A 26,552-nucleotide genomic window follows, 5' to 3' on the forward strand; every position below is an offset into this window, starting at 1 on the left:
CCCGGAGAGATTACTTGTTGCTAACGTGTCCCACTGTCTTCTCATTTTTTACAAAATTTGTCTCTGGAGGGACTTGGTTGCTTTCAGAAGTGTGTATGCTGGAAATCGTGGCTTCCTTTTAACAGAAGAAATGCTGCTAGGGATGATGAAGTAGCATCATTTAGCTGAATTTTCTCTGGGCAGAGTTAAGGGTCACCCCAGAAGAGAGAGCAGGGATGTAGTTGCAATGTACATGTTATTTAGGTTGTTTTCTGTTTCTAATTTGTCCTTTGTTGGAGATCTTTTTACAGTTAATAAAAACATTAAGAATCATTGAATTCTTGTTTTAATCCTTGAAGATACTATTTTGGCTATAACATTGTATTATTCCATTCATTTTTGTGGTGAACTTCCTATCCAAGAAGTAGTCAAAACTTTCTTGTTGAATAAAAAATGCATTCCAAGCATTGCTGGAAATTCAGTAATTCTTTCTACCTCTGCGGTCTTGTGCAAGCCGAGGTTCAAGTTCAGGGTTTCCCACTGCCTCTGCAGCCGGTGAAGAATTTACATGGTATTCAGCTTCTTAAATCTAAAGATTAGGATGTTAAAATTGAGAACATACTGAATTGGACTCTTTAAACATGTTTCCAGCTGTCTCTTAATTAAAAAATTAATTTGAATATTACAATTGCAGCCACTTTTCCTTTAAAAATGAGAACATTACACATTAAGCTGCAGTATCTTTTGTCAACTACCACTAATCTTAATCCCCTTCCCTCATTCTCCAGAGGTAATTATTAAATACATTTGGTGAGTATCCGCCAGATCATTAAAAATACTTTTTGTGTTCATACTTATACCTATAGAGAATATTTTATTTTGTTTAACACTTTTTTAATTTTCCTTTTTTTTTGCTTTTTATTGGTTTTTATTCTTTAAGCTAATTTAAAATAACATGTATTTTTGAAACATAAATGGTATCATACTATTAGTTTTGTTCTCTGATTTACTGTATTTGAAAAACAGTATGTTTTTGAGATCTATCCATGCTGCTTTAAATAGATTTAGTTCAGTTCTATTAATTGTTTTCTAGATTCCCATTTTATGGATGTACTATTCCATGGATGACTATTCTTATATGATAGTACATGGATGTACTATTCTTATGGATGACCAATTCCTATATTGATGGATACTGTGAACCACGAACATTCACGTAGAATTACAAGTAGAATTGTGTGTTCTGGGGTATATGCTGAAGTGCCTCCTGCAGTGTCAGGAACATTTCATATGCACATTCATTAAATGTCCTTTAAGCCTAACTTTTAAATTAGATAGCACAGAAAAGCTATTACTGCTTTCAGATCTACTACCAGTTGTTTGCTGTTTGAAAAAGGAATTGCCTTTTTAGCCCTTAATTGTCTCGTTTTCAGATGAGGGTATAAGAACAGTCTCTACTCATAGGTTTGTCGTGAAGACTGAATTAGAATAGTTCCTGGGTCAGTGAATATTAGATATGTACATGATACATATCTAGTACATATAATTACATATTTAATATTTGTTAGAGTTACATCGGGATTAGTATTTGAAGCAAGCCCTCAGAAAGTTTGGCATCTTAAGTTTTTCTAACTGCGGTCCTTCCCATCCATGAAAAAATAATTCGGTTTCTTTTAGTGGAGCCATAGTATTAAGAACATTTTGGAATACTGTATTCTTTTCAATAAAGATATTGAGATAGAAGGGGTTTCAAATGACACCCAAGAAAAATGTGATTAGAGAACAGTGTCAAAATAATACATCAGCTTTTTCACAAAGCTTGATTTAATGCAGAAATGTCTTCCTCCAAAATTCGCTCCACAACTACTAAGATGATGACACACCGATTTGTTTCCTGAATTCCATACCCATCACACGGTCCCTGGCAAGCACTTAGGAAAACCCAGAAACCAAATGCAGATGTAAGAAAGAAAAGCAGGAAAGTCCTTCAAAGTCTGGAGAAGAACTGATAAGTAGTCAAAATTGGCATTGGTTGGAGAAATACATTTTGTTGAAGTTGTATAGTCACTCAGTCGAGTCTGACTCTTTTGTGACCCCGTGGACTGTAGACTGCCAGGCTCCTCTGCCTATGGGATTTTCCAGGCAAGAAGAGTGGGCAGTGGGTTGCCATTTCTTTCTGCAGGGGATCTTCTGGACGCAGAGATCGAACCCATGTCTCCTGCATTGGCAAGTGTATTCTTTACTGCTGAGCCACCAGGGAAGCCCATAAATACAGTTGCAGTACTTAAGTTATGCACCATAAATTAGGGAAAAAACTATGTGAGGGGAAGAAGTTAGAGAGTAGGGGAGAGAGTCTTAGCGAGGATTGCTCACTGGGGCAGCCCTGGAGGCTTGAAGAGGGAAGGGGAGAGAGAGGGAAGGTGATAGAAAGAAAAAGAGAGACCAAAGGACGCCTTCCCCTGTGAAAGTGCCTCAGTGACACGGTTGTGCAGTGTGGTATGGAATAATGCTGGAACAAAGAGGAGACTGGGTATGAGATGGAAAGACAGGAATGGATTTAGGTACTTTTGTGTGTCAGAGGTTGGCAGCGATTTTCTTCACTCTCTTTCTTTTTTTTTTTCCTGTCCATAGGAAAATAAGACAGCTAAACACCATAGAAGCAAGACTGGCCCAAGGCATTGTCCTCAGGCTGGGTAATTGGACACATTGTGTACCAAGTTATGAATAAGCTGATCTCTTCTTTTTGCCTTTGAGCTTTGAAACCATCTTTATTCTGAAAAGCCTATGAGCCACCCTGCAAGGCAATTTCAATCATTATCATAATATCAGTAGCCGAAGCAAATCATAGGTAGTTGGCTTTCTAAAATTAATGTGAAATTGCTTCATGGATTGGCTGGGAGACCTAATAACTTAGAGTGTCCTCATATGAGGACAAATGGATGAGTTTTAATCTTGCCACTTTGAAATTAGGGTAAAATTAGTTTTTTGTTAAAGTGAAGATTATTTAATATTTATAGAAAAGCTTTCCAAAATTTTTATTAACTCTAGGGAGGCTTAATTAAAAGAGCAAAACCCTGAGAGGTCTGGCCTCACGTACATTTCAATCTCTATGCTACTGGTGGTGTTTCTTTGCCCCTGTGTCCTCCTTAAAGATGCTGCATGGCAGAATTTGTGATTTTTGTGGATTCTTGTCCTTGTTCCTTTTTTGTTTTTTCATTTAAAGGGGAAATATTTACTCTGATTATGAAATTAATGCACAGTCACTGTAAAAGATTTAGAAAATATAAAAACGTAATAAAGAAGAAAATAAATGTAGTTCTATAACTAAAAGATTACCTTAGTAACATTTCTTCCCAGTAATTTTCTTTTAATTATGCTTAATTATGTAATTAATGCATAAATATACCTTCTTGAGAAGAAACCAAAGCCATTCCCCTCCCCAGCTCCAGTACTCCTGTCAGCCTCAGAGATAAGGATTGTTATACAGCTGATGTGTGTTCCTTCAGACCTTTTTTTCTTCTCTAAATATATTTGCAGAAAATACACAGTACTTTCCCTTCATGTGTGCTTTAAGGGGAAAAAAGTATCAAACTATGGATCTATACTTTGTTACTTTTGTCCAGTGGTGTATCTTGGAGATCTGCTTATGCCCAAACATACAGGGCAGTCTCCTCCTGCTTATTGGCAGTATTCATAGTATAGGAGCGCCTTTTTCAGCAATTGCCTTGTTGATGGGGATTTGTATTGTGTCACCCCTTCTCTCTTTTTTGTTATTACCGATAATGGTGTAATAAGTATCCTAAGACCTACTGTTACTCACATATATGACTGTTTTCCAAGGGGAAATAATTGAGAGGTAGAACTGCTGGGTCATAGTACTTACATTTAAATTTTAATAGAGTGTGATTGAGAAGGTATCCAGAGGGCTTAACCAGCTTTATTTACATCTAAGACGAAGTGATACACAAAGGTTGAAAATTAAAAGCTGGAACAGAGGTATATGTAGTCAGATACAAACAAAAAGAAATTTGGGATCATGATCTCAGTATCAGAAAGGGCTGAATTGTGAGCAGAAATGGTTAAGTGAGAAAGATAATGGCACATTATGGTGTTACGTGGTATAATTTACAACGACTATATGCGATTTCTGAATCTTTGCACCAAGTCAAACAGTACTAGTTTCCATTAAGCAAGAATGCAAGTGCTACAAGGTGACAGAGAATTACAGTAGCAATCAGAGGCTCTAACTGATCTTTCTCGAGCCCTGATCAAGTTAAAGCATAGAAATAGATAAGACTAGAAATGCCTAATTAAAATGATGAGCAAAGTAGAATGAATTAATCCATATTGAACTTGAAGCTCCAAAGAAAGAGACTATACCTTCTTTTTATTTTTTGTAGTACTTGAAAAATTTTTATTAGAGTGTAATTGATTTACAGTGTTGTGTTAATTTCTGCTGTACAGCAAAGTGAATCAGTTATACGTATACAGGTATCAACTGTTTTTAGAGTCTTTGCTCATATAGATCATTACAGAATATTGAGTAGACCTCCCTGTGAGATACAGTAGGTTGTTGTCTATTTCATGTATATAGTAGTATGTATATGTCAATTCCAATCTCCCAATTTATCCCCCAACACCTTATCCCCTGGTAACCATAAGCTTGTTTTCTCCATCTGTAACTATGAGAATATACCTTCTTTTTATTTTTATTTATCCATTTATTTTGGCCCTGTCCCACAACATGTGGGATCTTACTTCCCCAATGAGAGATTGAACTCGTGCGTCCTGCATTGGAAACGTGGAGTGTTAACCATTGGACCACCAGGGAAATCCTATATCTTCTTTTTAACTACCCATTGGATGTTCATAAAACTGAACATTCACAAAAACCTTGATGAATTCCCTGAAGTAGAAATGATAGAGACCAGGAAGATGGTGAAAATGTGTAATGACTGGTCTAATAAGGACAGCCTTCCGGTTTGAATGGACCCAGTTCTGAATGGAGACTGGTTCACTCCACTGGTGTACACCTGTGAATGTCAGCCCAGAATGAAGATGGGTTGTTTGAGCACAGTGTGATAAAACAGGCATCCTAATAAATTCTGAGAACAGAAAGCCACAAACACAATGAAGCCTTTAAAACAACTCAAGTCAAAGGACAAACTCAGTGCACAGCAAAGGAAACTGTGCTGCTGCTGCTAAGTCTCTTCAGTCGTGTCCAACTCTGTGTGACCCCATAAACGGCAGCCGACCAGGCTCCTCTGTCCCTGGGATCCTCCAGGCAAGAACACTGGAGTGGGTTGCCATTTCCTTCTCCAATGCATGAAAGTGAAAAGTGAAAGGGAAGTTGCTCAGTCGTGTCCGACTCATAGTGACCCCATGGACTGCAGCCTACCAGGCTCCTCTGTCCATAGGATTGTCCAGGCAAGAGTACTGGAGTGGGGTGCCACTGCCTTCTCCTAAAGAAACTATAAGCAAGGTGAAAAGACAACCGTTGGAATGGGAGAAAATAATAGCAAATGAAACAACTGACAAAGGATTAATTTCCAAAATATACCAGCAGCTCATACAACTCAACACAAGGGAAACAAACAGCGCAATCAAAAAGTAGGAAAAAGACCTAAACAGACGTTTCTCCAAAGAAGACATACAGATGGCTAATAAACACTTGTAAAGATGCTCAACATCGCTCATTATTAGAGAAATGCAAATCAAAACCACAATGAGATATCACCTCACACTGGTCAGAATGGCCCTCATCAAAAAGTCTACAAACAATAAATGCTGGAGAGGATGTGGGGAAAAGGGGACGCTTTTGCACTGTTGGTGGGAATGTAAATTGATATAGCCACTATGGAAGATGGTATGAAGATTCCTTAAAAAACTAAGAGTAAAATCACCATATGACCCAGAAATCCCACTCCTAGGCATATACCCTGAGGAAACCAGGTTTGAGAAAGACACATGTGTCCCATTGTTCATTGCAGCAGTATTTACAAGGTAGAACATGGAAGCAACCTAGATGCAAATCAACAGATGAATGGATAAAGAAGTTGTGGTACATATACACAATAGAATATTACTCAGCCATAAAAAAGAACACATTTGAATCCGTTCTGATGAGGTGGATAAATCTAGAACCTATAATACAGAGTGCAGTGAGTCAGAAAGAGATAAATATCATACTCTAATGCACATATTGGAGAAGGAAATGGCAACCCACTCCAGTATTCTTGCCTGGAGAATCCCAGGGACAGAGGAGCCTAGTGGGCTGCCATCTATGGGGTCGCACAGAATCCGACACGACAGAAGCGACTCAGCAGCAGCAATGCACATATATGGAATCTAGGAAAACGGTTCTGAAGAATTTATTTACAGGGCAGTAATGAGGTAAAGCGTCTGCCTGCAATGTGGGAGACCCGGTTTCGATCCCTGGGTCGGGAAGATCCCTTGGAGAAGGAAATGACAACCCACTCCAGTACTCTTGCCTAGAAAATTCTATGGATGGAGGAGCCTGGTGGACTACAGTCCATGGGGTCGCAAAGAGTTGGACACGACTGAGCGACTTCACTCACTCACTCACTCAATTGAGAAACAGACATAGAGAACAGACTTATGGTCATAGGGAGAAGGGAGGAGACGGTGAGATGTATGGAGAGTAACATGTAAACTTACATTCAGTTCAATTCAGTTTAGTCACTCAGTCATGTCCGACTCTTTGCGACCCCATGAATCGCAGCACGCCAGGCCTCCCTGTCCATCACCAAGTTCCAGAGTTTACCCAGATTCATGTCCATCGAGTCGGTGATGCCATCCAACCATCTCATCCTATGTCATCCCCTTCTCCTGCCCCCAATCCCTCCCAGCATCAGGGTCTTTTCCAATGAGTCAACTCTTCACATGAGGTGGCCAAAGTATTGGAGTTTCAGCTTCCGTATCAGTCCTTCCAATGAACACCCAGGACTGATCTCCTTTAGGATGGACTGGTTGAATCTCCTTGCAGTCCAAGGGACTCTCAAGAGTCTTCTCCAACACCACAGTTCAAAAGCATCAATTCTTCGGTGCTCAGCTTTCTTCACAGTCCAACTCTCACATCCATACATGACTACTGGAAAAACCATAGCCTTGACTGGACGGACCTTTGTTGGCAAAGTAATGTCTCTGCTTTTGAATATGCTATCTAGGTTGATCATAACTTTCCTTCCAAGGAGTAAGCGTCTTTTAATTTCATGGCTGCAATCACCATCTGCAGTGATTTTGGAGCCCCCCAAAATAAAAATCTGACACTGTTTCCCCATCTATTTGCCATGAAATGATGGGATCAGATGCCATGATCTTTGTTTTCTGAATGTTGAGCTTTAAGCCAACTTTTTCACTCTACACTTTCACTTTCATCAAGAGGCTTTTTAGTTCCTCTTCAGTTTCTGCCAGGGCTTCCCTGATGGCTCAGAGGTTAAAGCACCTGACTGCAATGTGGGAGACCTGGGTTTGATCCCTGGGTTGCCATAAGGGTGGTCATTTGCATATCTGAGGTTATTGATATTTCCCCTGGCAATCTTGATTCCAGCTTGTGCTTCTTCCAGCCCAGCGTTTCTCATGATGTACTCTGCATATAAGTTAAATAAGCAGGGTGACAATACACAGCCTTGACGTATGCCTTTTCCTATTTGGAACCAGTCTGTTGTTCCATGTCCAGTTCTAACTGTTGCTTCCTGACCTGCATACAGGTTTCTCAAGAGGCAGGTCAGGTGGTCTGGTATTCCCATCTCTTTCAGAATTTTCCACAGTTTATTGTGATCCACACAGTCAAAGGCTTTGGCATAGTCAATAAAGCAGAAATAGATGTTTTTCTGGAACTTTCTTGCTTTTTCGATGATCCAGCAGAAGCATAAGATATTAAGAAGAGGTGGCAAGAATACATAGAAGAACTGTACAAAAAAGATCTTCATGACCCAGATAATCACGATGTCACTGACCTAGAGCCAGACATCGTGGAATGTGAAGTCAAATGGGCCTTAGAAAGCATCACTACAAACGAAGCTAGTGGAAGTGATGGAATTCCAGTTGAGCTATTTCAAGTCCTGGAAGATGATGCTGTGAAAGTGCTGCACTCAATATGCCAGCAAATTTGGAAAACTCAGCAGTGGCCACAGGACTGGAAAAGGTCAGTTTTCATTCCAATCCCAAAGAAAGGCAATGCCAAAGAATGCTCAAACTACCGCACAATTACACTCATCTCACACGCTAATAAAGTAATGCTCAAAATTCTCCAAGCCAGGCTTCAGCAATACGTGAACCGTGAACTTCCAGATGTTCAAGCTGGTTTTAGAGAACCAGAGGAACCAGAGATCAAATTGCCAACATCCGCTGGAAACTTACATTGCTGCTGCTGCCGCTGCTAAGTCGCTTCAGTCGTGTCCGACTCTGTGCGACCCCATAGATGGCAACCCACCAGGCTCCCCTGTCCCTGGGATTCTCCAGGCAAGAACACTGGGGTGGGTTGCCATTTCCTTCTCCAATGCATGAAAGTGAAAAGTGAAAGTGAAGTCGCTCAGTTGTGTCCGACTGCGACCGCATAGACGGCAGCCTACCAGGCTCCTCCGTCCCTGAGATTTTCCAGGCAAGAGTACTGGAGTGGGGTGCCACTGCCTTCTCCCGGGAAACTTACATTACCATATGTAAAATAGATAGCCAATGGGAATTTGCTGTATGACTCAGGAAACTCAAACAAGGACTCTGTATCAGCCTAGAGGGTTGGGATAGGGAGGGAAATGGGAGGGAAGTTCAAAAGGGAGGGGACATATATATATATATACCTATGGCTGATTCATGTTGAGGTTTGACAGAAAACAACAAAATTCTGCAAAACAGTTATCCTTCAGTAAAAAAAAAATTAAAAAAAGGAGAAACTCAGGCTAAACACAAAGAACACTACGTAAGGGTCTGTGAGACAGAGAAGGAAGGGCTAAGAGGAAATGAGTAGGCATAAATAAATTCATGTGTTCTTTCAGTTTTTGTATTGTTTTTCCTTATCCTTGTAATCCTCTCATGCTTCTGTGCATTTCTTCTCATTTCAAGCTACCTCAGAGTGTCTTGAGGGAATGATTTCTGTGGTATACTCCATAGGTAAGCTCAGTGTCTGACCCAGAATACACTTTTCATAAACATTTGCTGATAAACAGTCTCGAGTCTGCTGGACTTTGAAAGGTGATTTAGACCCTAGCAACTGTCTTCTAAGGGCTTCCCAGGTGGCTCAGTGATACAGAACCCGCCTGCCAATACAGGATCTGCAAGTTCGATCTCTGGGTTGGGAAGATCCCCTAGAGGAGGAAATGGCAACCCACTCCAGTATTCTTGTCTGGAAAATCCCATGGACAGAGGAGCTTGGCAGGTTACAATCCATGGGGTCACAAAAGAGTCAGACACAACTTAGCAACTAAAGGGCAACCATCTTCTAAACTTAGTAACCAAAAGAGTCTTCCTCCTGTAGGCCCTGTTCCAGTGTTAGAGGCAGTAGTGTCTTAATGTGCAGTTTCTTTTGCCCATGAGTGTGTGAAGATGCTAATGCTTCTGGTGGTACTCCGTGTTTCATTGTAATCTCCTCAAATAAAGGCCCACTTCTGAACTGTCTCAGAGGCTCTTACTATTATGGCCAACGGACACAATATTTTTCATATGAAAGAGATATAAAATTGAAGAATGACTATGTCATGTCCTAAAAAAATCATGTTTGTCAATGAAAGAAATAATCATAGTCATTGAGAAACTTATTTCCCTAAGGAATTTTAGAAAATGTGTGCCAGGCATGCTATAGTTCAAACATCTTGTGAGTGACCTAGGTCCTCACATGGCCTGTTTTGGAAACATGGCTGGAGTGGTTGGCGTGGAGAAATTCCATCTGAATACTGAGTGAGGTTGACAGGATGTGGTTCTCTTCATAGATGCAGTTAAACGCTTTGTGCCTTTACCCCAGGAGTACATACCTACCGTCTTCTTGAATGTGTTGTGATTGGCAAACACTGCCTGTTACTAAGTGCACTGAAGGTTTTGTTTGGCATCTTGTGCGTTGAAACACACTAGTCATGACAACGCTTGTTATGAAATTCAGGGCTTTAAGATGACTTTTGCGTTCATGAGTATTTCCAAACAGTAGTCTTTAGCAGTTCCGTAGCCAGGCAGAGTCATTAACAGGTTTTACTGATGTGGCCCCTGAGGACACTAGATATTCCAGGGAAACCCTCCTTTATATGACCTCTTTCATATTCCTTCAAAAATGAATGGCTTTCCTGTATGTCTTTCACAAAGACCACAAGCCCTGGAAACTTCATAGAAGTGGGTATCTGTCCAAACTTGGGAATAATTCTTGCAGGAGGCAGATGTTATGGCACCAGCAGGACAGAAACAGAACCAGAGGTTACAGATGCAGACCTATAGTCCAAACTCATCAAATCTCTTCTGCAGATGTGTTTATTGGGATCGTGTTAAAAAAAAAAAAACAACATTAGTTACCCAGTTGAAAAATCTGGGACTTTTTTTTACTTCAGAAAGTCTGGTTAGGACTTCCCCAGTGGCTCAGTGGTAAAGAATCTGCCTGCCGATGCAGGAGACACGGATTTGATCCCTGGTCCTAGAAGATCCCACGTGCTGCGAAGCAGCTAGGCCTGTGCGCCACACCTATTGAGCCTGTGCTCTAGAGCCTGGGAAGCGCGACAACTGCAGCCCCTGTGCCTTAGAACCCTTGGTCTGCAACAAGAGAAGCCACTGCAATAAGAAACCTGGGCGCTGCAATCAGAGAGTAGGCCCTGCTCCCTGCAACTAGAGAACAGTGTGCGAAACAACGAGGACCCAGCACAGCCAACAATAAATAAATACAATTTTTAAAAAGTCTGGATGTAGGACTTGTCTTGAAAAATTAGAATAATCTGGCCAGGTTGGGATCCCTATTTTTGCATTGGCAGCCATGAGTGGGGCTGGAAGCTCTTCCCTTCTGGGTGGAGAAGAACTCCAGGCACCACCACTGTCTCTGGCCTCAGGCATTCATTTGAGTCAGCTTCATAACCCCAAGACAGGCGATGAGATTGAGAGTAGATGGCATTGTGGGTGATTATGAAGGAGACAGACTTCTACTCTTAAATCACATGGTTTTTTTGATAAACACTTTATTCAACAGCCCAGAGATGAGTTGATAATCTTTGTAGTCTGGAAACAGAAGAACTATGAAAACTGCCTCAAGGTTAACATCTGGTGGTTCTTTGTCAGTTCTGTCTGTTCTGGTCAGAGGTCAAATAGCACTGGAGTAGGGTGGAAGGAAAACTGTAAAATGGCAAAGGCCAACTCTTCACACAGCTTGTGGGATCTTAGGTCCCCAACTAGGGATCGAACTTGTGCCCCTGCAGGGAAAGCAGAGTCTTGACCACTGGCCCACCAGGGAAATCCTGGCAAAGGCCAACTCTTAAATGCCAACCCCAGCTACCATCTGGGGAGAGCTGTCATTCATTCCTGGGGGACCCTATCATTGGTTCTCGGGCTGCGTCCTCCTTCACGTAGAATTTTGAGAATGAGAATGAAATAATCTGAACCAAACCCTTCTCTGAGCAGCCTTTCCAACATATTTGGATAACAAAGAATGCGTCTGTACTAACCTTGCGTTGCACAGCTGCACGGAAAATATTGTTTAACTCTCTTCTGTATATTTTGTCTTTTGGGGAACCCTATCAGAAAGCTTATGATCATCTCTTGGAAGTCCCGGTCACTCGGGAGCAGTTAAACCACTATCGGAATGTGGCCGAGGCTGCCCGGAGTGAACTTGCAGCAACGCTGGTCAAATTTGAATCTGCTCAGTCTGAGGTGAGAATCTGTCTTCATTACTCACAAATGGGCCTTGTTAGCTTCCCGTGGAGCGAAACAGAGTATAGAGGTGATTAGAAACAGGATGAAGGGAGGCGGGTTTAAACTTCTCGGTAAATTTTATTCTCTTTTTCTCTTATTGTGCCTCAAACCTCTGTTGGCTTCCCTGGTGGCTCTGTGGTAAAGAATCCGCCTGCCAGTGCAGGAGATGTAAGAGACTCGGGTTTGATTCCAAAGTCAGGAAGAGTCACTGGAAAAGGAAATGGCAACCCACTCCAGTATTCTTTCCTGGAGAATCCCATGGACAGAGGAGCCTGGTGGGCTACAGTCTGTGGGGTCGCACAGAGTTGGCAGTGACTGTAGCAACTGCTAGTGCCCTCTGGTTGGGAGAATTCCTGAAAGACTGTGCATTTGCTGGGCTGGGAGGTGAGGTGAGCTGGGCTGGATTCTGGCTCTCAGGGGAGCTGTCCTTCCTGAGAGCATCAAGGGCACCTGGGGACTTGGGGGGCAATGTGGGCATTGGAGGGCTCAGCATCCTGGGAGAAGCTTTCTTTAAGGTGGATTGCTTGCAATCTGCAGTTCTAGGGGTAGAAATCTGCCTCCCTTTTTTGTGGTGGTTCTGCTCGCCTGGGGGAGATTCTAGGAAGGTGACCAAGATCCATCTACCCTTGGGGCTGGATCCAGTCTACTGTGGAGTTTCTGGGAGATTCTTGCTAGACTCACTGCCCTTATAGACTAGTGGCCCCCAGGAATCCTAGGCTTGCCTGTGAGGTAAGTGACAGTCTCACTAGACTGTCAGGCTCCCATTGAAAGATGAGTTGATAATGTGTGTGTATGTGTATGTGAATAAATGTAGGCCTGCATGGTCATAGTTCCAAAAAGTATAGTAGTAGTAGTAGTGTAGTATAGTGAGAGTCTCTCAGTCGTGTCAGACTCTGCAACTCCATGGACTGTAGTCCGCCAGGCTCCTCTGTCCATGGGATTGTCCAGGCAAGGATACTGGAGTGAGTAGCTATTCGCTTCTCTGGGAGATCTTCTCAGTCCAGGGATTGAACCCAATCTGCACTGCAGGCACATTCTTTACCATCTGAGCCACCAGGAAAGCCCTTCAAAAAGTATATGTATTCATGAAATTTTCTAATGGGACGGATCTGATATCTTATAAGGCACATACTGTGTTCAGCATTTTAGTGTGAGAGAAAAGTTAATGTGTTTCCTTTGTATAAATCCTATAATGATTTTCTTTTTCTCCTATATTTTTTCCAGACATCCGAATATTATTTTTCTTTATCTCCTGCAATAAGGGTCCAGAAGGCTGGGGAAGAAATTCTGTAATATATTGAATAGTCTGTATTGACTTATGAAAGGGTCGTGGCCGTGAAATTACAAATGGCCTACCTGTAGCTTCCTCGTTTCAGCAGCAGCAGCAATAGCAGTAATACAGATTTAGAAAATGAGTTTCCATTGCAGAATATTTTATTCCTTTTTGCAAAACACACCACATCTGTCTCTTGAGTGAGATTCATTCATCACAGGACATTGCTCAATAGTTTTTTGACTGGAAATAGAACTGCCATAAGACCCAGCAGTCTCACTGCTGAATGTACACACTGAGGAAACCAGAATTTAAAGAGACATATGTACCCCAGTGTTCATTGCAGCACTGTTTACAGTGGCTAGGACATGGAAGCAACCTAGGTGTTCATCGGCAGACGAATGGATAAGGAAATTGTGGTGCATATACGCAATGGACGATTACTCAACTATAAAAAGAACACATTTGAGTCAGTTCTAATGAGGTGGATGAACCTGGAGTGTGTTATACAGAGTGAAGTAAGTCAGAAAGAGAAACACCAATACAGTATATTAATAGATATATATCGAGTTTGGAAAGATGGTAACGACAATCCTATGTACAAGGCAGCAAAAGAGACATAGATGTAAAGAACAGACTTTTGAACTCTGTGGGAGAAGGTGAGGGTGGGATGATTTGAGAGAATAGCATTGAAACATGTATATTACCATATGTAAAATAGATGACCAGCCCAAGTTTGATGCATAAAGCAAGACACTCAAAGCTGGTGCTCTGGGACAACCCAGAGGGATGGTGTGGGGAGGAAGGTGGGAGCGGGGGTTCAGGATGGGGGGACACATGTGCGCTGGTGACTCATTCATGTCGATGTATGGCAAAAACCATCACAATATTGTAAAGTAATCATCCTCTAATTAAGAAAGAAAAACCATTGCTCAATAGTTTTTTGAAAAAGAATAAGAGGGCCCACTATTTAGGCATAATTTCCCATCTAGTAATACAGAAACAAATATGAAAAAAGAAAGTAAAGTTGGATTAAGTCATGAATAAAAAATTGAAATTTTAAATTATGATTTTGGTTTTTTTTCAAGGTACTTCAAACTTATATCCTTGAAATCTTTTCCCTCTTTTTACTTCTTTCCCATGTCAGCTTCGAGAACTGCGATCCAAGATGCTTTCTAAAGAAGTTTCCTATCAAGAGTTAAAAGCTGAGATGGAGAGCTACAAAGAAAATAATGCCAGAAAATCGTCTCTGCTCATCTCTCTGAGGGACAGAGTTCAGGAACTAGAGGAAGAATCAGCGGCTCTCTCCACTTCTAAAATTAGAACTGAAATCACAGCTCAGTCTGCAATCAAGGAGAACCAAGAGTTAAAGAAGAAAGTGGTAGAACTAGACGAAAAATTACAGTAAGGATATTTCAATATATTTTTCAATGGAGTTAGTGTTAAAACACTAACTCCTGACAGCAGGATATGCCTTTGAAGGTACTGGGGTTTTGCATTATTTGGCCCTGAAACTCCACTTAGGGAAAAAAAATCATATGTGTATATATATATATATATATATATATATATATATATATATATATAAAATTTAGAAGATTTCCTCTAAGTAGAGTTTTAACTGGAGGTTGTGGAATAGTACACAGAGCGAGGGGTTTATTCAGAAGCTAGTTGTAAAAATACCTCAGAAGCCCAGAACACACCAGACCACCCTTAACACTCCTCATTAAGTTTTATTGCCGGTTTATGCAGAGAACTCAGGAAATCTAGGTTTTCTACATGTAGTTCTGCCAAAAGGTGATTATTGAGATAAAATTGGGAGCTAACTGTTCTTAAAATATACTTTATAATTCTGTGTATAATAACTTAAATCCCTTTACTAATAAAACACTTGGTATTTATTTTACTTATTTCATCTTAAAAAGATTAAAAACAAAAACCCAGTGCTTCCAGCTCCTGTCCTCTTTCTCTCCTTCCATTCAGAGCAAAATTCCTTAAACATGTTTGTATGTACTCACTGTGCCAATTTGTCTCCTCTCTCAGATCTACTCCGCTGAAGCCACTCATTAAGGTGACCAGTGACTGCACACTGCAAATTAAATGATCAGTCTTATCTGATCTTCCAGTACGTCAGTCAACAGTTGGCTTTTCCCCCTGAACCACTTTCTTCTTTTAGCTTCCAGGGCACTGCGCACGCCTGCTTTTGATCTTGCCTTTCTAGCTGCTCTGTCATGATCTCTGGCTTTATCTGCCTCATCTCCTTGACTTCCAAGTATTGGTGGGCCCCAGGGCTCAGTCCTTGATTCTCTCCTTGAAAGTGAAACTCGCTCAGTCGTGTCCGACTCTTTGTGACCCCAAGACTTCTCCAGGCCAGAATACTGGAGTGGGTAGCCTTTCCCTTTTCCAAGGGATCTTCCCAACCCAGGGATCGAACCCAGGTCTCCCGCGTTGCGGGTGAATTCTTTACCAGCTGAGCCACAAGGGAAACCCAAGAATACTGGAGTGGGTAGCCTATCCCTTTTCCAGGGGATCTTCCCGATCCAGGGATTGAACCAGGGTCTCCTGCCTTGCAGGCGGATTCTTTACCAACTGAGCCATCAGGGAACTCTCTTCTTGTTTCTATCCAAATCCACTCTTTTAGTGCTCTCATCCAGTCTCATGACTTACAGTATGACCTAAATGCTCATGACTCCCACGTTTCTTCCTAAGACCTGCATATCTTATGACTTACTGGGCATCTTCACGTGGATGTCCAACAGGCATCTCAAATTAACATGTCCAAATTAGTATTTCCACAAATTTGTCCTGTGGTTTTCCTAATCTCACTGAATGATAATTCCATTCCTCTAGTTGTTCAGGGCAAAAATCTTGGATCATCCTTGCTTTCCTTTCCTAGATGCTTCAGTAAATCTCATCATTTATCTCTATCATCAAAATAAATCTAAATTTTTACTACTGTACATTGCCACTAACCTAGTCTGCATCTCCAATTTTACCCCACTCCCCCTAAATGTTTCTTACTCCCTTTTCTGCTTAATCTTTTCCTTCAGCCCTATAATATACTATGCATTTTTCATACATTTATTTTTTGATTATTGTCCATCTTCCCAATTAGGACCTAAGTCCCATGAGGGCAAGGATGTTAATCTGTTTCGTTTACTACTGTATCTTTTGCACCTTTTACAGAGCCTGATGCATAGTAAGTGCACAATAAATATTTATTAAACAAATGATATATTCATCTGTGGGATATATATATATTCCCACAAATGTCAAAAAGAAAATTACTCAAAACCTTATGATTCCAGAAAAACTATAGTTCACAGTTTGTTGAACAGATATTCAGACAGTTGTACTTAAATGGCATCATGTAGTGAAATATTTTTCCTGAATAATATGTTATAGATACTAAAAAATTCTTTCATGATATCATTTTTTAATGGCCAGTAATATTCCATTGCATGTTAAAATCATAATTTACTTAACCAGTTCTTTTTGTTGTTTCCTTTAGACACTTAGGTTAGTTCCACTCAAAAAATTATTGTAAACCAAAATGCAATGAGGATCCATATGTGTTCATATTTTCACATTTATATGATTATGTCATTATGGTGGATGCCTGGAACTTTGTTAGGTCAAAGTGAAATGCAAATAAAAGTGGTAATAGTTTAGAAGTTCCTGGAATAGAGAAGTAATATTGAAATCTTGGAGTAAATGTATTGAATCACATACATAAATTAATCAGAGCCATGGCATTTACTATGACTTTCATGAGTTAGAGACACTGAATACATACTACTTTTCATATGTTAAAAATTAGAACTCAGAATATTGATGTTGGTCTTTTATTGTTATACATTTTTCTAAATAGAAATACGGCATGATTTTGAGTATATGCAATTACATACTTTGTTAATCTTTGAATTGTGTGAAAGAATTTGCAGTAACATTTGAGTGTTGTTATAAACACTTAAAATGGTAAAAAGAGAAAGCAATAATCATGTTTATTATCTAGGGTACTAAAAATGATGCCAAATTATTGAAATGATTCTAATTTGCCTTTAAAATATGTCTGTTTTTTAATGTTCTCTTAGTTTTTAACATTTAAAGCATTAGAAATAGACCATGCTATTTCAGCAAACCTGAGATTCGAAATAAAATATTCACAGCAGGGCATAAATTGACTGATTTTCCTTGATTGGCCCATTTCAGTACTCTTTAACAATTCTAGATGTGCAAAAACTAGTTGTGATCTTTGCTGATGACTGAACACCTCTCTTCTCTAGAGGTGGGCACATCCTCTGCTTCTGATGTATTTTTTAATTATATTTAATCGACTTCCCTGGTGGCTCAGATGGTAAAGTGTTTGCCTACAATGCAGGAGACCTGGGATCGATCCCTGGGTTGGGAAGATCCTCTGGAGAAGGAAATGGCAACCCACTCCAGTATTCTTGCTTGGAAAATCCCATGGACAGAGGAGTGTGGTAGGCTACAGTCCATGGGGTCGAAAAGAGTTGGACACAACTGAGCGACTTCACTTCACCCTTGGCCGTGAATCAAGGAATGCTGTAAGTAACCCTTATGGATCATTGTATAGTGACCAAAGCTTGGTCTCTAAGCCCACTGTAGCATTACTTTCTTTCTTCCCCCATGAAGCCTCAACTGAGTCATGGATCTGTGTTTGATCTAGAGCAACAGACTCCAACCTTTTTGGCACCAGAGACCTATCTCATGAAAGATAGATTTTCCATGGATTGGGAGTGGTGGGGGTGGTTTCAGGATGATTCAAGCACGTTGAATTTATTGTGCACTTCATTTCTTATCTAATGCTGCCACTGATCTGACAGCAGGTACTGGTCTATGACCCAGAGGTTGGGGACCCCTGATCTAGGGGACCACCTGCCCCTTCTGCAGATCCTAAAAGGTCAAGGACAGGAGGCAGATAACCTGTCTTCCTTGCTAAGATGACATGAAGATCTCCCTACATTTTTGCAAAGTATAGGTGCTCCAGAGTTGCTTCCACTTTTCTCCTTCTTTAACTAGGCTTTTAAAACAATTATGTACTCTGTATCTGGGAAACTATGTTGTGTTGAAAATGATGATTGGTTATTTCCCAACAGAGGGCTCAAGTACTGAACTTTGATGAATGTTATCTTCTTTGGTGTTAAAACTTACTTCTTATTTGACCAATAGAAAATGTTTAAAGGAAAACGAGGAGAATAAGAATCAAGTCTCACAGAATTGCAGGAAACATGAGGAATTTCTGGCTCAACTTCGTGACTGCTTAGATCCAGAGAAGAATGAAAAAGCATCAGATGAAGATTTAATTCTTAAGGTGCTTGTATGAAGACTAAAATGACTATGCATTGAATAGTTGTTCTGATGTGTGCCATGAAGAGGAGCTGAGGTTAAGTCTTGGGGTGCAGGAGAACAGGACAGGAGCCAGTACAGCATTAACCAACTGTGTGATCTGGGAAAAACCATACCACCTCTCTGAGCCTCAATTCCAAGATTCTTTCTAGCATTATTTGGGATTAATTTTTCTCCAGAAGTTCTCTCTGGCTCAGATGGTAAATAATCTGCCTGCAGTGCAGGAGACCCAGGTTCAATCTCTGGGTTGGGAAGATCCCCTGGAGGAGACAATGGCAACCCACTCCAGTGTTCTTGCCTGGAGAATGCCATGGATAGAAGAGCCTGGTGGGCTACAGTCCATGGGGTCACAAAGAGTTGAAAATGACTGAGTGACCAATACTTACTTACTTAATCTCCAGAAGGGATTGATTTTTTGCTTAAAATATATTTAGATTGTCAAATAAAAGCAATTATTCATTTAAATGATATATTTTAGGAAGATTTTTGTTTGTTTTAGGTACAGTCAGAAACACATACACACAACTAAAAACCAGAACCAGCTGCGTGTCATTTTGGGGATACTTGTGTGTCAGGCTAAGATTAGCTCTATAGTACTTTTTAATTTTATGCTTAAGCCAAAAAATAAAAATCCTGCTGTGATGGTAGGTTGCCATTGAGATGGAAATTAATGATATCAACTGAATAATTCACTTGGCTTGCAGTGATTCATTAGGGAACCTGAAGGTATTTGAATGGGCACCATATCTCTGTACCTACCCTTGCTTCTGAATGGCTTTCCATGCAGCCATTCTTTTTTAAAACAGTGTTTTATTTGTTTATTCTTTAAAATTGAAGTATACTTGATTTACAATGTTGTATTAGTTTCAGGTATACAGTGAAGTGATTCATATACCTATAATTCAGTTACATATACGGGTGTGTGTGTGTATATATATATTCTTTTTCAAATTCTTTTCCCTTACAAGTTACTATAAAATATTGAGTATGATTTTCTGTGCTATAGAGTAGATCCTAGTTTTATATACAGTGGTGTGTTTATGTTAATCCCAGACATTATAAAATATTGAGTATGATTTTCTGTGCTATACAGTAGATCCTAGTTTTATATACAGTGGTGTGTTTATGTTAATCCCAGACATTATAAAATATTGAGTATGATTTTCTGTGCTATACAGTAGATCCTAGTTTTATATACAGTGGTGTGTTTATGTTAATCCCAGACATTATAAAATATTGAGTATGATTTTCTGTGCTATACAGTAGATCCTAGTTTTATATACAGTGGTGTGTTTATGTTAATCCCAGACATTATAAAATATTGAGTATAGTTTTCTGTGATATACAGTAGATCCTAGTTTTATATACAGTGGTGTGTTTATGTTAATCCCAGACATTATAAAATATTGAGTATAGTTTTTTGTGCTATACAGTAGATCCTAGTTTTATATACAGTAGTGTGTTTATGTTAATCCCAGACATTATAAAATATTGAGTATGATTTTCTGTGCTATACAGTAGATCCTAGTTTTATATACAGTGGTGTGTTTATGTTAATCCCAGACTCTAGGGGTGAAAATCTCTAGGTCCATCAATGTTGCGGCAAATGGCATTATTTCATCCTTTTTTATGGCTGAATAATATTCCTTATATACATGTACCACATCTTCTTTATCCATTCCTCTGCTGATGGACATTTAGGTTGCTTCCATGTCTTGGCTGTTGTGAATAGTGCTGCCCTGAACACTGGGGATATGGCCATTCTCAAAGGCCTCCCCTCAGTGGTTTATTAGTAAATATCCCGTGTGTACCCTGGGAGAGCTGTGAAATGATTTCATTTTACTTCAGGAAGTTCCACCTCACTGATGAGTTTTGGTTGCTCCGTCCCAGGTCCATCTAATTCCCTCAAGGCGCTAGATTCAGCTCTTTCTCCTCCTCTCTGTTGCTCACACGTGACGAGGAAGGCTGGCTGTAAAAGTCTACTTTGCACTGTAGTTTGGAAGCTTATCTTTAAAGCAAGTGGTGGGGAAAAGAGAAGACAATTAAAATGCTTCTTCCTTAAGACACCCTTTCCCACCTCACAGGCAATCTCCAAGTACTAACCTGTGTTGAAACCATATTAACCTCGCCTTTTTATTTTCTTCTGATGCCTTGACATCTGGGGCCTTGCTGACCTTGAGTTCCAGGGTGAGCCAGTTCCTAGTAAATGACTCTCCTGGGTGCACAGCTTTCCTATGCAAACCACCGAACTCAGAGCAGCCCACACCCCAACCACTTCTTCTAGCAGATTTTTACTCTCTGGGCCACTATCCAACCAATCACCCCAGAGCCAGGTGCCGGATAACTAGAGATGGCTCCCACACTCCAGAACCCACTGAAATTCTTCAAACTAGGCAACCCTAAGCCTGCCCACCCTGCCTCACCTCTTTCTTCCTGTGGAAAACATGTTTTCACCCTGGCTCCCTCTGTCTCCTGCCCAGCCCTGGTGCTCCCTGGGTGGCCCTACATGGCATGGTGTGCCCCCTTCTCTCAGGAGCTGAGAACAGCAAACTCTTTCAGTCTCTCCTGATTTGTTGGCCTCACTGTACCTGAATGATAATATAACCTATATTTTTAAACAGATACTGGGACCCTAGAGCTTTAGCATCTCAATCACGTAGCAACTCCTCACCTTATTTCTTTATTTTGGCTGCACTTGGGTCTTCGTTGCAGTGCATGACGGCTTCTCTAGTTGCGGTGCATGAGCTTGGTTGCCCTGAGGCATGCTTCCTGACAAGGGATCTAATCCATGTCCCATGCTTTGGAAGGCCAGTTCTTAACCCCTGGATCATCAGGGAACTCCCGCTCCCCACTTACATAGAAATCATTGGTCAAGAGTAAAAAGCCTGCTGTCTTCAACACTCACCAGGTGTTCCCTGAGGTTACCAAAACCTCTCCAGTTTCAAAACCATTCCCTTATTCTCTTCACCTCATAAATACATGTATACACACCCTCTAAGGAAACCTGCCTCTTGAGAAATCTGTAAGCAGGTCAGGGAGCAACAGTTAGAACTGGACATGGAATAACAGACTGGTTCCAAATAGGAAAAGGAGTACGTCAAGGCTGTATATTGTCACCCTGCTTAGTTAACTTGTATGCAGAGTACATCATGAGAAACGCTGGGCTGGATGAAGCACAAACTGGAATCAGGATTGCCAGGAGAAATATCAATAGCCTCAGAAATGCAAATGACACCATCCTTATGGCAGAAAGTGAAGAAGAACTAAAGAGCCTCTTGATGAAAGTGAAAGAAGAAAGTGAAAAAGTTGGCTTAACATCACTTCATGGTAAATAGGGAAACTGTGGGAAACAGTGGCAGACTTTATTTTCTTTGGGCTCCAAAATCACTTCAGATGGTGACTGCAGCCATGAAATTAAAAGATGCTTACTCCTTGGAAGAAAAGTTATGACCAACCTAGACAGCATGTTAAAAAGCAGAGACATTACTTTGCCAACAACAGTCCATCTAGTCAAGGCTATGGTTTCTCCAGTAGTCATGTATGGATGTTAGAGTTGGACTATAAAGAAGGCTGAGGGCTGAAGAATTGATGCTTTTGAACTGTGGTGTTGGAGAAGACTCTTGAGAGTCCCTTGGACTGCAAGGATTTCCAACCAGTCCATCCTAAAGGAAATCAGTCCTGAATATTCATTGGAAGGACTGATGTTGAAACTGAAACTCCAATACTTTGGCCACCTCATGCAAAGAGCTGACTCATTGGAAAAGACCCTGATGCTGGGAAAGATTGAAGGCAGGAGAAGAAGGGGACGACAGAGGATGAGATAGTTGAATGGCATCACCGACTCAATGGACATGAGTTTGAGTAAACTCCGGGAGTTGGTGATGGACAGGGAGGCCTAGTGTGCTGCAGTCCATGGGGTCACAGAGTCAGATACAACTGAGCAACTGAACTGAACTGAAGGAAAGAAAGATGGTAGAAAAGAAGGGTTTCTAAGAACTTATTTGACATCCATCCATCCACTTCCCAAATACTGAGTGAGTGATTACAATGTGATAGACAGTATTCTGGGTGTTGGGATAGAGTAGTGAATGAGACAAGATGAAGTCTGTGCCCACCTAAGAGCTTCCACTGTTGTGGGTGAAGATGCAGAGGCAATAAACAAATAAGTATACAATATTACCCCCCCGAGTAAAAGGTGCAGTGAAGAAGTACAAATCAGGTTCGGGGGAAAGACCATAAAGCATGTTAGAGGCATGGAATGCTAGTTTAAGTAAGACTGGCTAAGGTGTGCCCTCTGGAATGGGGACTTTTAAGGGATATTGAAACCACTGTATAGCACGGGGAACTCTGCTCAATGTTATGTGCCTGGATGGGAGGGGAGTTTAGGGAGAGATTGGATACATGCGTATGTATGGCTGAATCCCTCTGCTGTCCACTGGAAACTATCACAACATAATCAACTATACTCCAATATAAAATTAAAAGTTTTCTTTCTTTTTTTTTTTTTTAATAAAAGGATGTTGGAAAGGAAAAGTGTTCAAGAGAGAGGGAACAACCCTGATTCAGGAGCAGGGCACCATGTTGGCAAATTGTTGAGGCTAAAGATGCGTCACTTCCCCAGATTGTCCTAACACACATGCTGGCCATGTCTTGTGGAGTTTCAGGTCTTCCTACAGGCATCCTTGTAGCTTCCTTTTGATTAATTTCAATTTGCCTATCCTGTCTGCCCATAACAAGAGAGTTTAGAGGCTGCCTTTGAAAATGTTATGTTTTGAGTGGATGGAGGAACAGTGCCTTTACTGTTTTCATGTGATAATGTGATCACTGGGGTACATAGATCAGAGTTGCTTAGAGAGAGTAGTATGAAATTACTAATTTTTACAGGACAGCTGTAATTGCTTTCTCTTCAGCTTGGAGAGCTGTGCAAGGAAAATGCATTTGTGAAGGGACAAATTGTTGCTCTTGAAGAGACTATAAATGTCCATGAGATGGAGGCAAAAGCTAGCAGAGAGACAATCATGAGGCTGGCTTCAGAAGTAAACAGAGAGCAGAAAAAAGCTGCCTCCTACATTGAAGAGAAAGGCCAGCTGAGCCAGGTACAGTATGTGGAGCACGTGTGTGCATCTGTGATCATGTTTATGAGGCAGAAACTGAAAATCAGGTGTGGATGAGCATACTGGTGTCACCGACCACAATTCCCAAAGGCTCCTCTCGGCAGAAGGGCTGGGGGGCACATGGGACTCTGTGACCTGATCAGGCCTCTGGATACAGCTTTTTTCTAATTAGAAAAAAAGAAATGCAAAACACTTAATAAGTAGAACATGTGTACTAAAGTGTCTTATTTGGTTGAATTATAAGGAGTAAAAATTTTTTTAACTTATTATTATTTTTTAAACAAAGAGGCAATGCATTCACAAGATACAAAATTCTAAGTGGACACAGGAGAATGTGGTGAGAAGTGTCCCCCAATCCCTTCCCCCCAACCACCCAGTTGCTCTCTCTAGAGGCAACTTCTGTTAATAATTTCTTATATACCTTTCTACAAATACTCTATATGCATATATTTATTCTTTTTATTTATTGTTTAACACACATGGCAACAACTGCACACTCAATGTTTCTCTGTTTATTTTGAAAAATTGGTAAGGTACTACACAGTATTATATACAAGGCCGCTAGGAATAATCCATCATTTCTCATATGTGAGACTCTGTCAGCAAGACAAAAATCCCAAAAGTAGACTTGCTGGCTGAAAGGATACAGGGGTTTTAATTTTGAGAGACATTGCCCAAGGGAAGTGACTCTTACCTCTGAACTTTTATTTATATAATTAGTTGCTTGATCTTTCCAAATGAGTGAGAACCTGTTTGAGCATGGGAATTAATACTGTATGTTTTTTTAAACACTATATAATCCTTTTTAAAATTTTCTGTCAAAGAAACTAATTGTGGGATTAATGATAGGGGTTAATTTCCAAAACCAAAAGTAAGCTAGTGCCATCAGTTAGTAAAATACGTAGGAGAAAATTGAAGAGTAAAGGAGATGGAGTTTAAAATGAAAGACTGACTAATGCTGAGAAAAAGAGGCTCCATGAGGGGTGAAGTTTCAGTGTGTCCCACCGGCTGTGAAGGGGGTTCTGGAATTGGCAGGACTCAGTGAAGGAGCTATCTTCGTGGGAAATCCTGAGGTCTTCCATGTCTATGGTGACATCACTGCCAAGGTGAGGTGACATGGGAAGTTGGAATGTGAAAGGGATCCAGTAATGATAATAATTTCTATTTCTCTCCAATTCCCTGCATCAAAGAGCCCTTCTGACCACTAGATTTCTTCTTCTGTCACATTAACCGTGTGAAAGGAGAAAAGATTTTTACCATCATTACCAAGTCACTCCAATCATTTCAACACCTTGTCTTAGTCTGCTTCAGCTCTCATAACAAAATGCCATACACTGGGTGGCTTGAAAAGCAGACATTTATTTCTCATATTTCCGGAGGTGGGGAAGTCCAAGATCAAGGGGGTAAGAGTTCTCTTCCTGGCTTGCAGACACCCACTGTCTTGCCGTATCTTCACATGGCAGACTGAATTAGCAAGATCCCTGGTGTCTTTTATAAGCCACTAATCCCAACACGAGGACCCCACCCCCATGGCTCCATCTGAAGATAATTATCCCTCAATGGCCCCATCTCCAAACACCATCATACTGGATGTTAGGGCTTCAGCATTTGAATTTTGAGGGGATACCATTCAAATAATTATTTTTTTCCAGCTTTTTCTTAAGAAAAATGTCAAACACATATAGAAAGGGTGAAGGAATACAGTGAGCATCCATTTATTATACATCCAAATGCAACAATTGTTACCATTTTTCTGTATTTGCTTTATTACCTGGTACACATGTACACATATTTGCAGAATCACTTGAAAATAGGTTTAGACGTTATATGTATTGTTTCTGACCACTGAAGCTTAAGAATAAGGACATTATCCTACATGACCACAATATCATTATCACATCTAAAAGTCAACAGTGATGCCACAGTATCGATTACTCATGGAGGTTTCCAAGCCTCCTTTTTTGTACTCTTGAAAGGTGAAGTTTAATCTCCCTCCCCTTGAGGGCTGGATGAACTGGCTCACTTCCTGTGACCGGAATATGTCAGAAGTGGTGGTCAAATCTCACTTTGGAGATTGGCTTATAAAAACACTGTGGCTTTTGTCTTAGATACACTCTCTTGAATTCTCTTGAGTCACTGCTTTTGAGGAAGCCAGGTGTTACATGGGGGGCACTCAGGTAGAAGTTGCATGGCCCAGGAGCCCAGGAACTGAGGCCTATCACCTACCATATGAGTGAGACTGGAAGTGAATCCTCGTTCAGCTGAATCTTGAGATGATAGTAGCCCTGGTCAACAGTTTGATTATAGCCTTATGAGAGACCTTGAATCAGAAACATCCAGCTAAGTCGGTCCCAGATTTCTGGCTCATAGAGCTGTGAGATAATAGATGTTTGTTGTGTTAAGCCATTAAGTTTGGGCTAATTTTTTACACAGCAATAGATAATAAACATCTAATATTGACTTTCAAATGTAATCATTTTCTACAAGAATGTCTTTTATAGCTGTTTTTTTCCCCAAATTGCAGTACGTTCTAGGTTCATCCATTGCATTTTTTGGTTATTTTTAGGCTTTTATAGTTTTTTTTTTAATAGCATTAAAAAAGATGTTATTGACTTCTCATACAGAGTACAAAGCGGTGGCCTGATTGTTTCTTCAAGATGTATTTAACTTGCTTAACTATACCCTATACAGGTAAAGTTGGATTTAGAGGCAGTATTGGATTCAGGTTAAACCTTTTTGGCAGGAATATTTCAAAGATAAAGTTGTAAACTTCATATTGAATTGCATTAGAAGCAAATAGTGTTAGATTGTTCCATTGTTGCTGAAACTGTTTGATTGCCCATATCTTCGGTGAAAAGGTACATTTTATTTTCTGAAGCCAAGTAAGGAGAAAAGGAAAGATATAAACATCTGAATGCAGAGTT

At 40.5% G+C, this 26,552-nt stretch overlaps 1 protein-coding gene across 5 annotated transcripts in view; it reads left to right on the plus strand.

The window, feature by feature from the left end:
- Nucleotides 1-26,552, plus strand: part of CCDC170 (coiled-coil domain containing 170) — a 97,314-nt gene that overhangs the window by 19,210 nt on the left and 51,552 nt on the right. For 3 of the 5 annotated variants that reach the window (XM_027551860.1, XM_027551861.1, XM_027551865.1), the window contains exons 2-5: nucleotides 11,701-11,829; nucleotides 14,292-14,548; nucleotides 18,338-18,479; nucleotides 23,425-23,610. In XM_027551860.1, the coding sequence (XP_027407661.1) occupies nucleotides 11,701-11,829; nucleotides 14,292-14,548; nucleotides 18,338-18,479; nucleotides 23,425-23,610 (714 nt within the window). Of the gene's footprint in view, nucleotides 1-11,700; nucleotides 11,830-13,095; nucleotides 13,663-14,291; nucleotides 14,549-18,337; nucleotides 18,480-23,424; nucleotides 23,611-26,552 lie in introns of all 5 variants that reach the window. The other 2 variants (XM_027551863.1, XM_027551864.1) reach the window with 2 other exon arrangements.

The sequence above is a fragment of the Bos indicus x Bos taurus genome, chromosome 9 (assembly GCF_003369695.1).
Source record: "Bos indicus x Bos taurus breed Angus x Brahman F1 hybrid chromosome 9, Bos_hybrid_MaternalHap_v2.0, whole genome shotgun sequence".
Lineage (NCBI taxonomy): Eukaryota > Metazoa > Chordata > Mammalia > Artiodactyla > Bovidae > Bos > Bos indicus x Bos taurus.